This window comes from Cyprinus carpio, chromosome B3, assembly GCF_018340385.1.
Source record: "Cyprinus carpio isolate SPL01 chromosome B3, ASM1834038v1, whole genome shotgun sequence".
Classification (NCBI taxonomy): domain Eukaryota; kingdom Metazoa; phylum Chordata; class Actinopteri; order Cypriniformes; family Cyprinidae; genus Cyprinus; species Cyprinus carpio.
Genome location: NC_056599.1, coordinates 24,171,512 through 24,187,524, shown reverse-complemented (window position 1 = coordinate 24,187,524; position 16,013 = coordinate 24,171,512). Strand labels below are relative to the sequence as shown.

Below are 16,013 nucleotides of genomic sequence, written 5' to 3'. Positions count from 1 at the left end.
GAATTCTGAAGCTGGAAACTGGAATATATGACTGGAAACTTTATTAAATGTTATTAGCTACCCATTATTTTGACAGTATGATTCAAGAATTAATAAGATATTTAGGGCTTTTTTGAGGTAAACATTACTAAGTGCACTTTAAATACGCACTTTCAATAATGATGCGACATTGCCCCCTTGTGGACAATAATGCATATAACGCACTGAAATAAAGCGCGTTCATGTCTTCCACTTAAAAGTTAAATACTTCCTCATAGAGTTCGACGTCCAAAACTGTCACAAGCATATGAGAGAGAGAGAGAGAGAGAGAGAGAGAGAGAGAAAGAGAGAGAGAGAGAGAGAGACTGACACACTGAAGTAGCAAATCTGTTTCCTGTATTACAACTAGTTCCTTAACCGTTGTTTTACAGCGGCAGACGGCAAAAGTTTGTCAAAAGTATCGGAAAATGCAAGCAATAAAGTGTGTGGTGGTCGGAGATGGGTGAGTGAAAAGTTTCATTTGTAAACGGATTTATTTATTAATATCTGTTTTTCATCGTTTATATTTAAAAGATGTTTGTAAATATTAAAATGTTTATATTTTCTTGTATTTGTAAGTTTTTTTTTTAATTATTTGAGTTGGTATCAAGTAGCCTATACCGTTTTCATGGGAGCTGCAAATGTCTTAAAAGTGCCTATTTTATCTACTTCGTCTGTTCTCTAGTTTTAATTTCCTCATTTGTCACGTGAGATACTTTGTACGTTAGTTTATATACCCTCAGGGTAAGGTTGGTTGCTAAATCTATACGGTCACGCCTGAATACACTTAATATTTCCGAGATCTCTATCTTTCTCTTTTGAGGGTTGTAAGGGCATTAAACCTAACCCAGGCTATCTACGGGCTCCGGGATTTAACTTCTGCTACAGCTGTGTTTGGCTAAAAGAGATATGCAGTAGCCTGGGCTGACAGATTGGGGGTCACAGACATTCATGGGCAAGTTAATATACAGAAGGAAGAGCACCTTCTAGCTTTTGCCGTACCTCTGAGAGTGTGCAGGAAGTTATGCCACATATAATACATAACAACTTATTCTATGATTTATTCCATGACTGACAAGCTCATGATGAGAATGTTATGAAATCATACGGTCTATACCAGTTTTTAAGACACAATTAAAACGGTTTTAACCGGTTTGTTTTTTAAGAAAATAAAACAAAAAAGATGTGTAATGTGTGGAGGGATTTTTTAAACCGCTTTGTTTTAAAGAAATAAAACAAAAAAGTGTGTAATGTGTGGAGGTTTATAAACTTGTGTGGGTGACACTTATTGCAGGATAAAAAAAAAAAAATCCTAAGTATTTATTTTTTTAAAGTGACATTAATAATAAAAAAAAAAAAAAAAAAATATATATATATATATATATATATATATATATATATATATATATATATATATATATATAATTTAGTATAGGAGTTGTATTGATCCATTTCTCGGTCTGATATTGATGATGCCGTATTTAAACCTTACTGATGGGCCTGTTGTCGTATGAAGTCAAAAATATGTTTGGAAACACTGGCTTAGACTATTGGGCACTTCATCAGGGTGTAAACATTTGGGCTGTTACTAGTGAACCAAGCATGTTTTCCATGAATGATGCATCATAGCAGTGCAAGGAATACAAGTGTCTTTCATTGTGAGAGTGCAGCCATACCTTCATAAAGTCTAGTTATATAGTCAAAATGTCTCGTTTTAAGATGACTGACGATGACAGAGAAGCAAATTCTCCTTTATTCCTTAAGACCCAAATATGTCAGGCCTGTAGTTTGCTTTCTGTTAAGATTCATAACCATAAACACATACAAACATGTTAGGTGTTTCTAGAGCATATGCTGACCTGCAGACAGTGATGATTCAAGATGGAGGATGAGACGGTTCTGAAACATGTGAGTCTGAAACTGCTTTTCAAAAGGGGGAGGGAGAATTTGCATAGGAACATATATGAGGTGATTTACGACATCACTTTATCTCATCTGCTTTATATAAGGCAGTGAGACAGAACTGGAGAATAATAGTGATGCTGATGAACTACAGGTCTGGAAGCAGAGCGGGATGCTGATGCGGCGGACATAGGCTGACGGTTTAAAGTGTTGACGTGGCAATTCATGATTGACATGAGAAGATTTTGGCCAAGTTAAGTGCAACATCTAACATGGCGAATGGCAGCAGGGGAGAGCTGCTTTTGCTTTGAGGATATCCTGTTTAAACCCTGTGCACAGTTCTCCATTTTGAAGCTGCTAACTTCCTCTTGCATTTAATGTTGTGACCCAGCATCTTAAGTTCCGTATATTGCTCAAAGTTTAACAGGGAGAATATGCCTCCTTTTACACACTGACAGAGAAAAAAATGCCAAAAAAAAAAAAAATGTTATTATTATGCACTCATTACTATATTAAAAAAACTTCATATAGATATTTTTATACAGTGATAGTTCAATGTGACCACAACCTATCCAGCTGCAACACAAACTAAAACAAGCATCATTTAAAACCACAGTAAATGAGTTCACATTCATTTTGCGCTAGGTTTGCTCTCATTATGTTTGGCTATGACACTGGAGAGCTAATGAAATAATGTTATTGATGTCTATATTATATTTTATATTTGATTTGAGATCTGCAGAAGTGATAACTTCAGTCTGGTTTATTTCACACACAAATCTATTGTAGGCCTTCTGAATGCTTTACATCTAGTGTGATATAATGCTATAATAGACCGCTCATGGTCACTGTGAGCTGCCATCGTATGGGAAATATTTATGTGAAGATTCTTAAATTATTTTGTGTCTTCCACTTCTTTACTAGTCATGCTCAACTACTCTTAAATATTAAAACCTCTTGAACTCAAACTTTAGAAATGGTTATGTATATCATGAATGATCGCACTTATACTTTTTATTCCATTGACTTCCATTCATATGCATGCTAATGCGGCAATTGGAAATGCAACTGTTGCGTGCCAAATCGTGGTGAACGCTGATCTATGAATTTGAGTCACGTGAAGATGGATGTGTCACAGTATGACCTCTTAGCTGAATAACCACTAAACATAAAACCAGCATGTTTGCAGTGTTGCAGTAAAGTGGAGTAGATTTTTTTTTTTATTATTTAATTTTTTTACATTTTGTATTTAATATTATGTTGAATGCATGTCTTTAAGAAGGATCCCATGGAGTGTGACATCATATCACAACCTTTGCAGTGTCCAAAGAAATTTTGCATGCACAAAGTCCAGTGTGTCTACAGAATCAGTCCTGTTATAATAAATGCTTCATAAGATTGTGCTTCATGCAGTTGGGTGTGTTTAGTACTTTACAACTAAACATCAATTTCAGATAGCTGAGTGACCAAAGATAATCAAATCACATTACGTCAGAGCAATAATTCAGTGTTTTTATTTTTTCATATTGAAGGTACATCCTCTAACTCATGCATGTGTCAACACAAACCCTGTAGTGCTTTGATTGATTCTCTTTTCCCTCCTTTGTTGTTAACCCTGGTGCTATCACATGGTGAATTGTCATGACTTCCAGGTGGACATTTTCTTTTGTTTCTGTCACATCTGACTGTCTTCTGAGTATCAGTTTCTGCGGAAGCCAGCTCTGCTAAAACACGAGGCACTGCCATTTTATACGATCAGCTCAAGATCTGTAACCCACAAGAACAAGACATTTACACACGCATACTGTAGCTATCACATTGTTTTACATTTGTAGGCGTTACAGAAAAAATGCTCATGTTTAATCAAAGAGAAAAAAGAGCATGAAGAAGTTGAAGCAACTAAGGGCACATTTTCAAAGACACACTTCAAAAAGAGGCTCGCTGTCTCTCTTCCTGGCTGACACCGCCCAACTTCCTGTCATCCTGTCACGACAAAACCAGACCCCATACTGAGCTTTCTCTTGCTCTTTTTCTCTCTGAATCTATCTCTCCCCCTGTATCTATCTATATCTGATTCACAACTTCAAAGAGCTTCAGAAAGCACCTCTTAACAGTTATCTCCCTGTTTTCTAATTATGATTTCAGCACACTGCCTCCAGTGTGTACTGAAATTTTTGTAGATTAAAATGTATTTAAGTATGCTTAGTGGTGAAGGCATGTTTGATCTCCATAGTGGCTGCACTCGCACACAGTTCTGTAAATATTACTTTATTTTGTTGCAACTTGTCAAAATGGATTACAGACATTTTATGTGGACTTTTTCTGTTTTTGCTGTTGAATCATGGCTTATAGTGCACAATGCATCAGAGCCCAGCCCTACAGTCAAGTGCACACAAGTCTGGATAACTCAGACAACATGTGGTTATTACCATGTGTGTGTATGTGCAGTATGTGATGTTTGAATGTGAATGCAAGTGCGAGAGAGAGAAATCAAGCAGTGGGTGTAATAAAGATTTCTGATTTCTGAAATAGTTCTGATGTGACTGAACGTGTGTAGCCTAAGGTCTTTGGTTTTGGCCTTGGCCTTAAGTAGCTCCAGTGTTTCCTGATGTGAGGGAGATGTAGCCACAGGCTCCTGAATCCCAGCATTCCTCTCTCTCGCTGCCTACATGCATCAACATGCGCTCCACTGGAATTTGTACACTCGTACGCACTTCTTTCAGCCCATCTATGTATTTGCTGTTTCAGGTGACCTGTTTTCATACTGAATGTCATCTTCTCTTTTTGAGATTATGTAAGCATGCACAATTGTTTTGAGGTATTTTGTGTTGCTCCCCAGTGTGCTGTCACAGCACTGCATGTGGCGTCACTATCACTGAATCGGAGTGTGACAGCAGTTTTTTTTTTTTTTTTTTTACTTCTAGTTAGATGATAGGATTTCTGAGTATATGCAAATGCATTTTTTTTCCCCCAGAGGGAAATCTTCAGTTGTTGCTGGTAATACATTAAGAACTGTTAAAGGGGATTCACAAAAAAGAAAAAAGGAACATGTTTTTACACAATTACAGGAGCAAAATACATAAGTAAGGGGGTGTTTAAGGATTTTATGACATCTTCTGTAAAAATTTAAACAACCGATATAGCAAAGCAGCAGAAATGAATGCTATTAAAAGATAAAAATGTGTAAATGAAATAATTATCATCCTGGTAACAGCTAATGCCACTATATTCTACATAACTTCTAAAGTCTTCTGATTGCTGTTCTTTTCACAGCAATCGCAACTGTTGTCGCAGATGTCAGTTCCAGTTAAAAACATGTTTCACACTTATATCGCAGCTTTAGATATTTAACCAGTTATGCCACACAGACACTACAACAGGGGTCCACAACCTAGGGGGCAATTGCACGACACCAGTTTCAACTAAAAAAAGAAAACTTTTTATGCATTTTTTGTCTATTCATTTACGTGACAATGACATTTTGAAAACAGGTTTCAAAGCACAATTTTTCAAACTATACTGTTATTATACCTGTGTAAATTATTAAAATGTGAATTTGTGAAAACAACTGGCCTGGCATGCATAATACAGTATTTTAAGTCTTTTTGCGGATCCATGTGAATGGAGATTGTTTAGACAAAATTGTCTTCTGTCTGCAAAAAAATAAAAAAATCTTTTGCGTTTTTAGTATGTTGTTGTCATGTAAACATACAACCAGTTCTTGGAGGGCCACAGTCCTGCAAAGTTTAGCTTCAACCCTAATTCACGAGTTCACCTGCCCATCCAGTCTTAATAGTTAATGACAAATGAACTTGGCTTGCTGTCCTCGACAGAAATTAAGAATAACAGAAAAAGAGAAGTAGATGGGGAGGTGGAGGGATGCCGGAGCAATTGTCACTGGAATGGCACAATGACTGTTACTATTATAGGCTCGTAATGACAGGACTGAGTGATTAGGCTAATCCTGAATCTATGTTTGGAACTTCATTTAAATGAACCTGATCCAGCTCATAAAGTCCATCAGGTTTATTTGAAAACTACTGTACATGGTACGTGTGTTGAACCAGGGTTGGTACTGATCTACCTGGCTGTGGCCCTCTAGGATTTTTGCCCTGATTTTAATAGACATTGCGACAAAATCTCAAAATTGGACTGCCACTGGTGACCATACACATGAGATCACTATGTTTGAATTATCAATGAGGCGATCCAATGCTTGCCCTGCCCTCGCCTTTTTCTGATTGGTCCAGTGTTTTGAAACTGACTGCCAGTGTTGGGCTAGTTACTCAAAAAAAATAATATATATTACTCATTACTAGTTACTCCTTTCAAAAGAAGTATTATTACTTTACTTATTACCTTCTGGCAACGGTAATTGTTTACACTACTAGGTACATTACTTTCCTTTCATTCCCCACATAAGTTGCATATCTTCCCCATAAAATTCTTTTTCTGCTTCATCATTTGACCACAATCCACATTGGATCACAGTCAGAAGTTATTACAAACATTGGTGTGGTGATTAATAGTATAACATTTAAACAAAAGTGTCACTGTATTAATCTCATTTATTGGCATGTGTAGCTTGAAGCTAATTATAGCTATAATTTCTGTTTTACCTATATACAGTTATATTCCATGATGTATTTTATCTAAAGAAATCATATAAATTCATAAGAAACCAAAACAATTGGGTGGGCAAGCCATGTAATGCCAGAGTAAAGTAATGCCACAACTTTACATGGCATGTTCAGATCATCTTTTCTCCTGATAAAATCCATGTAATGGCAATATTTCCATCTGCTGAGTGTAAGCTTTTTCATATTCCATATGTCTGCTGCACTGGTGACTTTATGAAAATTATGAAATGAAATCTAGGAATTATTGGATTGCTGGACTGTAAGTCAGTAGGGGTTGGGGCATTGAAAGTAACTAGCTGTTTGTAAGTAACTAGCTGTTTTATGGATGGTAACTGTAATATTATTACTGAAATTTTATTAGTAATTAGTTACACTACTAGTTACTGCTAAAAGCAATATTATTTCTGTAACTAGTAATTAGTAACTGCTCAACACTGCAGACAGCAGAGCCGGTGTCAAAAGTTGAAATTCTTCAACAATGCTGTGCTTATTAGTGAGACACTGAACAACAAATGCCACGCATATGTAAAGAAATTCTGTCTGGCATATGTTTATGGACAATTAAAAAGCCACACAGTGGCATGCAAAAACTCTTTTTGTGTGAACCGGTCCTGAGGTAGTCTAGCTTTGAGCAATGAAAAGCAATAGTACAGATGAAGTAAATACAGATTCCCTCCTTTCATGTATGGTATTGCAGTATGCGGTTAGGATTTAAACTTGAAATATGACCACATACAATGTGCTTTGTGTTTGAGAACAAATGTGTGAATTCACTATGGGAGTACAGTAGCCTACACCTGTTCTTCTTATTGGAAGAGGGTTACAGATACCTAGCATTCTTTGAAGTAATTTTAGCAGCATGTGTTTTACTGAGAGTACATTATGTTGTTTGTTTTCCATCAGTCTGACGGATAACTAAAAGTCTGTTTTCTTCTTTGTTGTTTGTATTTTTCAGAGCTGTGGGAAAGACCTGTCTTCTCATCAGCTACACTACCAATGCTTTCCCTGGGGAGTACATTCCCACAGTGTGAGTACCACAACAATTTGAAATGTTTAGATTTTTTTACTTGACATTCATGCGCGAAATGTTGAGAGATTGTGTGGGTTTGGGTGTTTTCACTCAGGTTTGATAACTACTCAGCAAATGTTATGGTGGATAGCAAACCAGTCAACCTGGGCCTATGGGATACAGCTGGACAGGAAGACTACGACAGACTGCGGCCACTGTCCTACCCTCAGACGGTACAATCCACCATAAACATTTAGTGGGACACGTCCCCTTAAAGATTTTAAACAGTGATCAATCAATGTTTTTTTTTTTTTTCAGTGACAGTGATTTTAAAATTTGTGGATGTAAATAAATTTAAATATATAAAAAAACTGTAAAATATTAAAAAGGCTGCATTTTTTTCATCAAAAATAAAGTTGAATAGTAATATTGTAAAATATGAATACAATTTAAAATAACTGTTTTCTCTTTTAATGTATTTTAAAATGCAATTTATTCCTGTGATGGCAAAGTCCTCTGATGGTATTTTGCAGGATGTGTTTCTCATCTGTTTCTCTCTGGTGAGCCCAGCATCGTTTGAAAACGTCAGAGCCAAGGTGAGTCCTTATGGTTGGTTTAGTATTGGTCCTAATAGAAAAGAATCCAGTAGCAATCAACAACATTCACATGCACAGATTAACCCGCTGCCATTCTATGCATGCTTACAACATTCCCACATGTACACATACATACATACTGTAGCTTCATGCATGCCCTTAAACACTTGATCTGGACTGGACACTAGATGCCACTGTGCATTAATCCATGATGCATTTGCTGACCTTAATTATAAACATTCATATTCATATAGAGATAAAGTGGGCATGATGTCAACATCAGCCGCTATTAAAAAAAAACAAAAAACAAAACGTTTCGGCTTTGTGAGAATTCAGACATTCACAAATGAAGGCTGAGTTCCTTCAGTGGTATTCAGCTGTTTTGAAAAGGAAAGTGGTTTGTTCTCAGGAAGCATTTATCACACACAGCATCATCTTTACCTGTATGTTTTCCAGCCAGCCAAAAGGTTCATTCAGTAGAGACTCTGTTTAGTAAGTTATTTATCTACCTCACACTCACAAACCCCCCTAAGGGAGTATAATAACAATGCTAGCAGCTTGGCTGACCTTGATGTGTTCTCCATCAATGCAACTGTAGATGCTTGATAGATACACATCACTTAGTGTCCTGTTACAGTTAGCATGTTTAAACTGCCTCTATTTCACCCTGACAGAGAGCATTTTCAAGAGTGATCCCAAAAGGGAAATTGATGGTTCTCTGCTGAGAGTGTAGTGAAAATAATCTAGTGTCCTAGGGGCAAAAAGAGTGCCGTACAGTCCTCAAGGGTTCAGGTGATGTAGATAGGTTCAGGAAGGCTGGTTAGTTTACCTTTGACTCTGGATTGTGATTTTGGGATGATATCTTGTACTTACTCTTTGCTCCCTTAAGCTATCAGGATTCTAACAAAGGATTGTAGTGTGTCCTGCTTAGACCAGCAGTCCTGGTTAAGAAGCCTGGCATGCTATCGATAAGCGTGTCTTTGTAAGAAGTTATAAAAAAATATTTTTTGAAGAGAAAATGTCCCTGACATTATTAAAATTCAAATACTTTGTGAGGGACATGTTCTCTTTAGAAAGCTTTTTTTTTCAGAACATCCTGTTCTCTCTATTCAGATCAATAGATTATTGTTGAGATACACATGGACATCTTTCTCTGTCGGAAAAGATTATTGATTGCAGGATCTGTGTTTACATCAAAGTGCAGTTTGACTGGAGAAAATCAGCAATTATCTTAAACTTAAAGGCATGGCTGAAACTTCTGTCATGATTTTCACACCAGCGTGGCGTTCCAAACGTGTATGACGTTCCACTGTGCAACATAAAATAATATTTTGAAAAGATATCTCTTTATTTTTTCATTAAAATGAAAGTCAGTGGGGTCCTGTGTTGTTTTGGACCCCAGCAGCCTTCAAAATACAGTATGTCATATTGTGTTTTGCAGGGGGAAAAAGTTTTACACACTTATTTAAATGCAAACTTTACAATAAGATTCAATTTGTTAACATTAGTTAATGCATTATGTAAACAATTTTGCTTTATATTAATGTTAATTTATAAATACATTATTGTTCGTTGTTAAATTATGTTTGTTCATAATACACAATAGATTATCTAATATTAATTTGTACAACTTAAATATAAAAAAATGTATTAGTATATACAAACTGACATGTAAGAGCATTGTTTATTGTTATTTATTAACTTGTCTTTACAACAGTTTTAAGAACCATTTTGCGAAGTGTTACCTGTACAGAGTGATAGCAAAACGATGTATTGTAAATATCTGAATTAAGCTTGGTAATATAAAGTTGCATTAGTGAGAGCGAAAAAAAAACAAAAAACTAACTAACTATCCGCGAACATGCAAAGAGAATTGAAAAACAAAACAAAAAGAGATTCATGTTGATAAAAGGAATCACGATGATCCAACACAAACAGAAACATAGCTTTGTAATACTGTACCGTTCAAGATTTCTTTTAATTAATATAGATAAAATGAACGAGCAAAGAGAACGAGAGATTCTTTTCTGCTGAGTTGTTGTTGTTATTATGCCAGACCTTATCTAGGCTTCCGCAGCATGTTTAAGTTGCCTGAGATGGAATGGAAATCAAATTGTTTGTGATATCAATAATACCAGAACCACTTGAGGCTTAATCCGGTCCAATTTACATTGTTTAAAACCAGCGCTTGCATAAACAAGTATGCAAACAGCCCTTTGAATTCTTATTAAGTTCAAACAATGACAATCTCATCTCGCCTGTTCCTTAATGCTTTTTGCTTTCACTCCCAATCAAAGACCGTCAGAAGCTTCTTACACTCTTTGCTTTTTCTACCCTTCCGCTCGTTCCCTTTATTATTTCTACAGTATATTCCTGAGAAGTAACCATGGTAACACTGGCCATATGCAAATTTAGTCTTGATAGATTGTGCGAGGTTGAGGAGACAAATTAAAATCTATTTAAAGTGTGGAGGAAAGCGTATACATGCACTGGGGGTTGTAAGACGTCACATGGCCTGTGCTTACGCATCCATTCAGTAGCAATCACCTGCCATGAAGATGTTAAGTGCAAAGAGATCATTTCTCATTACTGGGCTGATAGTACCTGAAAATGGGGTGCTGCAATAATGCTTTGCTTTGACCAGATTAGAAAGCTGAGTAGCGACCCACCTGCCAATCATAAATGCCACTGCAGATGTGCTGATTTCTAACAAAGGCCACCGTTTTGTGTTTTTAAACCCTTCTGAAGTCTCTTATTAATAAGCTTGAAGAGAAGAAAACAAAGACACCTTTAGGTTGCATGCAAAAGCCTTAATAGATGAGCCTCTGTAGATCCAATGCAGGACTGAAAGTGAATTGATGTAGGCTAGTGCCAGATTTAGACCCTGAGTCATAGAAGTATCAAGGATATATTTGTTTACTGCTTTCTTTAAAGTGATATTTTATTGTGTGCAGTTTTGCTCGCAGTGCAGTTTTTTATCTGCATCTGTAAAGCTGAATTATAAGTGTAGTGCTAAATTTCTCTTCAGAGATCAAAACATCATTGACAGTATTAACATATAAATGGATGTCTGCTTTGTTGTTTTAGACAGTGTTTAAAACTTCATCTGTTGAGATGGCAAGGACACTGTATGCTCTTGTGCCCATTGTCCACCCAAGGTCTGCTCAATGTGACTGCAGGGGTTGCTTTGTGCAAGAAAACAATGGTGTTTGTGATTGTCAGATTAAAGACAACATTCAGAGGCCAGACCTTGAGAAGTGCAGCAGTCCTTGTGCACCATAAGTTTTCATAAAGCTTTTTCATCTGCCCATGCCTCCACAGTGACTAAGTTAGAAACAGTTTTTGCTGCATTTTTCACATAGTCTGCACTCTTTCTGAGATACCACTGACATTGTTTTTGTGCTGAGCTTTAACCAATGATTCAGTCAGTGCTTTTCTGAGGAAAATCTTTTCAATAAAAAGGCCTTGGCACATTTAAAAATGACAGGCGTAAAGTGGAACAAACTGAACATATCCATTAGCGTGTATTGTAGCGTGCATTTGAAATGAATGACAGACTTGCACAGAGATTGGTTGTGGAAAGGAGCAAGCAGTAACAGCTCAACTGCATGAAGAAAACAGCTTTGTAGCCTGTGTATTTGACAAAAAAAAAACAGGCGAAGAAAAATACCACAGAGTCTAAAGATGGACTGATAAACAGATATGAATGAACTGTTTTGATCTGCTCCCTCTAGTGGTACCCAGAGGTGAGGCACCACTGCCCTTCCACTCCAATAATTCTGGTCGGCACCAAGCTCGATTTGAGAGATGAGAAGGAGACCATCGAGAAGCTGAAGGAGAAAAAACTGGCTCCAATCACTTACCCACAGGGTCTTGCATTGGCCAAAGAAGTTGGTAAGGCAGCAGCGGTGCAGCTTTTTACATTACTTGATGACAGTTTGGTGTCAAAATTATTATTTGAATTTTTTTTGTCAGATATTATTACTTTCATTCAGCATGGACACATTAAATTGATCAAAAGTAACAGTAAACACATTTGTAACATTATAATATATTTAAAAAAATGCTTTTGCACTTTCTATTCATCATTTACAAGAAGAAATATTTCTTCATCACAAAATCAGCATATTAAATGATTTGCTAAGGGATGATGTGACATTGAAGACTGGAGTAATGATGCTGAAAATTCTCTTTTTTTTTTCTTTTTTTTTCTGTGTGTGTGTGTAAAAAATATACTACACTTTAGTATAGGGACCAGTTCTCACTATTAACTAGTTGCTTATTATCATGCATATCACTAGCGTATTGTCTGTTTATTAGTACTTAAAAAGCACATGTTCTGCATGACCATATTCTACATCCCTAACCCTACCCAATACCTAAACTTAACAACTACCTTACTAACTATTAATAAGCAGTAATTAGGAGTTTATTGAAGCAAATGTCATAGTTAATGGTTTGTTAATAGTGAGAACTGGACCTTAAAATAAAGTGTGACCAAATATATTAAAACAGATTTCAGATTGCAATTATATTTATCAGTATTACTGTTTAACTGTATTTCTGATTAAATAAACACAGCATTGGTGAGACTTTGAGAAACATTCAACAATTCTTACTAAGCTTTAACATCTGAACAGTTCTCTATCTGAGTTACAGATATGTCTATATTTCTCAAATAAGGCATCAAAAACAAAAAAAACAAAATTGATTTGTTTTCCTCTTTTTGAACTCCAGACTCCAAAAGTTCTGTTGGAAATCTGTCCATAGAAAAGGATACAAGACAAATGCAAACACTCTTTATTGTCTGGTTTCTTTGTAACACATAATTACCACAGTCTCTAAATACACAAAATTACAAAGCGCTACATATCAGGCAACAGATTTAAATGCTAAAAGCAATTTGTTCTCAGTGTGATTTGATCTAGCATTTGGGAGAACACATGGGCTAGTCCTCCTACACGCTCAGATATGACAGATTTGTGCACACCTAATACACCCAGACATCTGGTGCTAAATATCCCACTCAGAGTGGATCAGAGATGCTTCGGTTTGCATACAAACTATGCTTATAATATATAGAGAGAGAGAAAGGATGTGTGGTTAACAAACCTGATCTGTGTGCGTGTGTTTGTGTGTGAACAGATGCAGTAAAATACCTGGAGTGCTCTGCTCTCACTCAGAGAGGTCTGAAGACAGTGTTTGATGAGGCCATTCGTGCTGTGCTCTGCCCACAGCCCACCAAGGTCAAGAAGAAGGGCTGTGTGCTGCTCTAAGGATGCACGGTACATTTTATGTGTGTGGGTTTTTTTTTCTTTTGAGACAGAAGTCAGAGAGGGAGAAGTGCATGCATAAAATTTCAGATGCCGCCTCAATTATAGCAAACAGCTTTCGTTCTATTGCTGCTTTGCAGTAGTCGCCACTTACAGATACACTTCCAGGTGGAAGTTAAAGACAGTAATTCTGATTCATGTCAAAGGGATATTTTTAAAAAGAGGATGTGAGGAGATGCAAAAAGTAGAACATCCACTGACCTTTTGTTCTTTCTGCCTCCAGATTCTTCACTGTACACCAGGTACCAGAGAAATCCACTGGTTTTCTCCCAGAAACCAACAAGGGACGCATTTACATTCAAAAGCCTTTCTTCTCTTTTAAGCAGAATACAACTCTTGAATATGTCACATGATGACAATGAAATAATATTGTTGTTTAGAAAATATTTAATCATATTTTAACTGATGTATTGTGTTATATTGTGACTGGTTGTGTTGGAGTGTTTTTGTTGGGTACGCAATCGTTCTCAAGAGAGAATAATAGAGATGATTCTCATTTCTGGACCAAAAGCAGCACAAGTACTTGTTACAATGAGTTGAACTCATTCATTTTTTTTGACCTATGAATAACAACCACATAATACTTATGTAGTTTTTTTTAGGCAACAATGGCAAAAATAAACTCTACAACTCTGTTTCCAGACAGTTGTGTTTTTTTTTCTGCATCCACCTGATGTCTTTTTTTCCACACTGAAAAATGTTGTACAAACAATATGCACTCAGAAATTGCTAGTAAATCTCACTGTTAAGAACAGTAACACATGGAATTAAATTGAACACTTTAAAAGTAGAAAGACTGACAGTATGTTTTCATAAAACATACTCAGGTAATCTTTTTTTTAAAGATACATTTATGGGCTTTTGTGCCTTTTAATTTGAGAGCACAGTGGAGAGATGACATGAAAGTATTGGGGTGGAGAGAGGGGAGCAGGATCAGCAAAGGTCCTCGAGGCGGGATTCGAACTCTGGTCACTATGAGCACAGTCCCGTTATACAGGGCAATGCACGGGGGGTGGCCTGGTGGCTAGAGCCACTGCCCCTTTGCCCTCATCGGCTGAGGTGCCCCTCTCACCAATCCCCCCATCACCTCAGCTCAAAACTGTCTGTTACAGCTCCGCTAAAGATCAGCTGATTACACTTATCCGCTCCGTGTTTCCCGCCTGCTCCACGGCATCACTCACAATCTGTGTGGAGACCACCCGAAGGTCATTGCCTTAACAGGTAGATGCATTACAATCCACATTAGTCAGTGGTTGATCCGCTGAATTAGTAATTAATTGGTAGTTTGTTTGTTTTTGTTTTTGTTTTTGTCGGAAATGACTCGGCCTTCTAAAAATTTCCATGTTCTTAGAATTAGAATATCAAATTATTGTACCTGATCAGATCTAATAGATAACATCAAATTTGCTGTTGTTGGCACAGTTTGTAGACAAAAATAAAAATTAAAAAAAATATATTACTAGTAATCAGACCGAATCTGATTCAAACCCATGTGAAATAAATAATAATTTAAAAACTAATTTAATAATTTCCTTTTACAGACTGTCATATTAACACCAACTAAATGAACTTTAAATTTCAATATTTAATTGTTTGTTTCTGAAACAATATGTTGAACACCAAAGTTGTAGCTTTCCTAAAATCTGACTAAATAGAGAATTTGTTGGCCATTAGTGACTACAGGTGGAAAGATATTTTTATTTATTTATTTTTATTTGTTTTCATAGCAATATCTGTCAACACTGCCAGAGTTAACAAAAGAGAAAACAGTTTTCACAAGGTCATGCCAACTACATTCATAAGGGCACTAGACAAAGTCATCATCTATATAGCAATGGTTATTATGTTTTATAAAACTATAACAGTAATAGGCCTATGTATTGCTAAATGAATAATAAACAACTGATAAAATTATATAGCCCTAACCTAAAATAATGGTGCAATGTGATATAATTTAACAATGCTCATTCCTCCAAAACAGAGAAAACATATTTTGTTTATCAAAACATCTACAATAAAGTAAATTATTACAGAGTGTGCTATCTTCTCTTTTAACTGTATATTTGTAACAACTGGATAATTTGTATTAACAAGCACACACCCTCCATGTGCCCCTTTTTATTTTTGGTTTGGGCCACTGCCCTCAAAATGTCTGTGCACGGCCCTGCCACTATATGTCATAGCACGCATATTATGAACGCATTGCTTCAACTGATTGTATTTTATAACACTTTGAAAAGCCCTTTGATTAAAGTCCTCTAAGGTGCCAATTATAGTTCCTGATGTGATACAGATCAGCGTGTTTTCGCCATTGAGAGCAGAACTACGACTTGAATAGCTTCTCATTGGTTCCTGAATTGCTGAAATTGTAACTGCAGAAATGTGAGCTGTTATTATGATGACACTCTCTCACCTTACCTGCCCCTCCTCTACTATTAGATGTGTGGACTTTGTGAGGAAACAACATGCCAAACATTGACTTCAATGGGACTGTCGTGAACTCACATCAAAGTGT

General features: G+C 36.4%; 1 protein-coding gene across 2 annotated transcripts; it reads left to right on the top strand.

The window, feature by feature from the left end:
- Positions 1 to 324: 324 nt before the first annotated feature.
- rac2 (Rac family small GTPase 2) lies at positions 325 to 14,139 on the top strand. 2 transcript variants are annotated; one of them, XM_019074825.2, is made up of 7 exons: positions 325 to 481; positions 7,516 to 7,587; positions 7,685 to 7,802; positions 8,103 to 8,165; positions 11,900 to 12,059; positions 13,311 to 13,450; positions 13,722 to 14,139. In XM_019074825.2, the coding sequence occupies exons 1-6, from the start codon at positions 447 to 449 to the stop codon at positions 13,439 to 13,441; spliced, it is 579 nt and encodes a 192-aa protein (XP_018930370.1). In that variant the 5' UTR covers positions 325 to 446; the 3' UTR covers positions 13,442 to 13,450; positions 13,722 to 14,139. The 2 variants fall into 2 exon arrangements, with proteins under 2 accessions (XP_018930370.1, XP_018930377.1); XM_019074832.2 differs by having other exon boundaries at positions 13,311 to 13,461.
- Positions 14,140 to 16,013: the final 1,874 nt, after the last annotated feature.

Bases quoted from the DNA above. Each gene is read 5' to 3' on its own strand.
- rac2 (XM_019074825.2), top strand. From the start codon at position 447: ATGCAAGCAATAAAGTGTGTGGTGGTCGGAGATGG. The intron at 482-7,515 runs GTGAGTGAAAAG...TGTATTTTTCAG, and splicing joins TGTGTGGTGGTCGGAGATGG to AGCTGTGGGAAAGACCTGTC. The intron at 7,588-7,684 runs GTGAGTACCACA...GTTTTCACTCAG, and splicing joins GGGGAGTACATTCCCACAGT to GTTTGATAACTACTCAGCAA.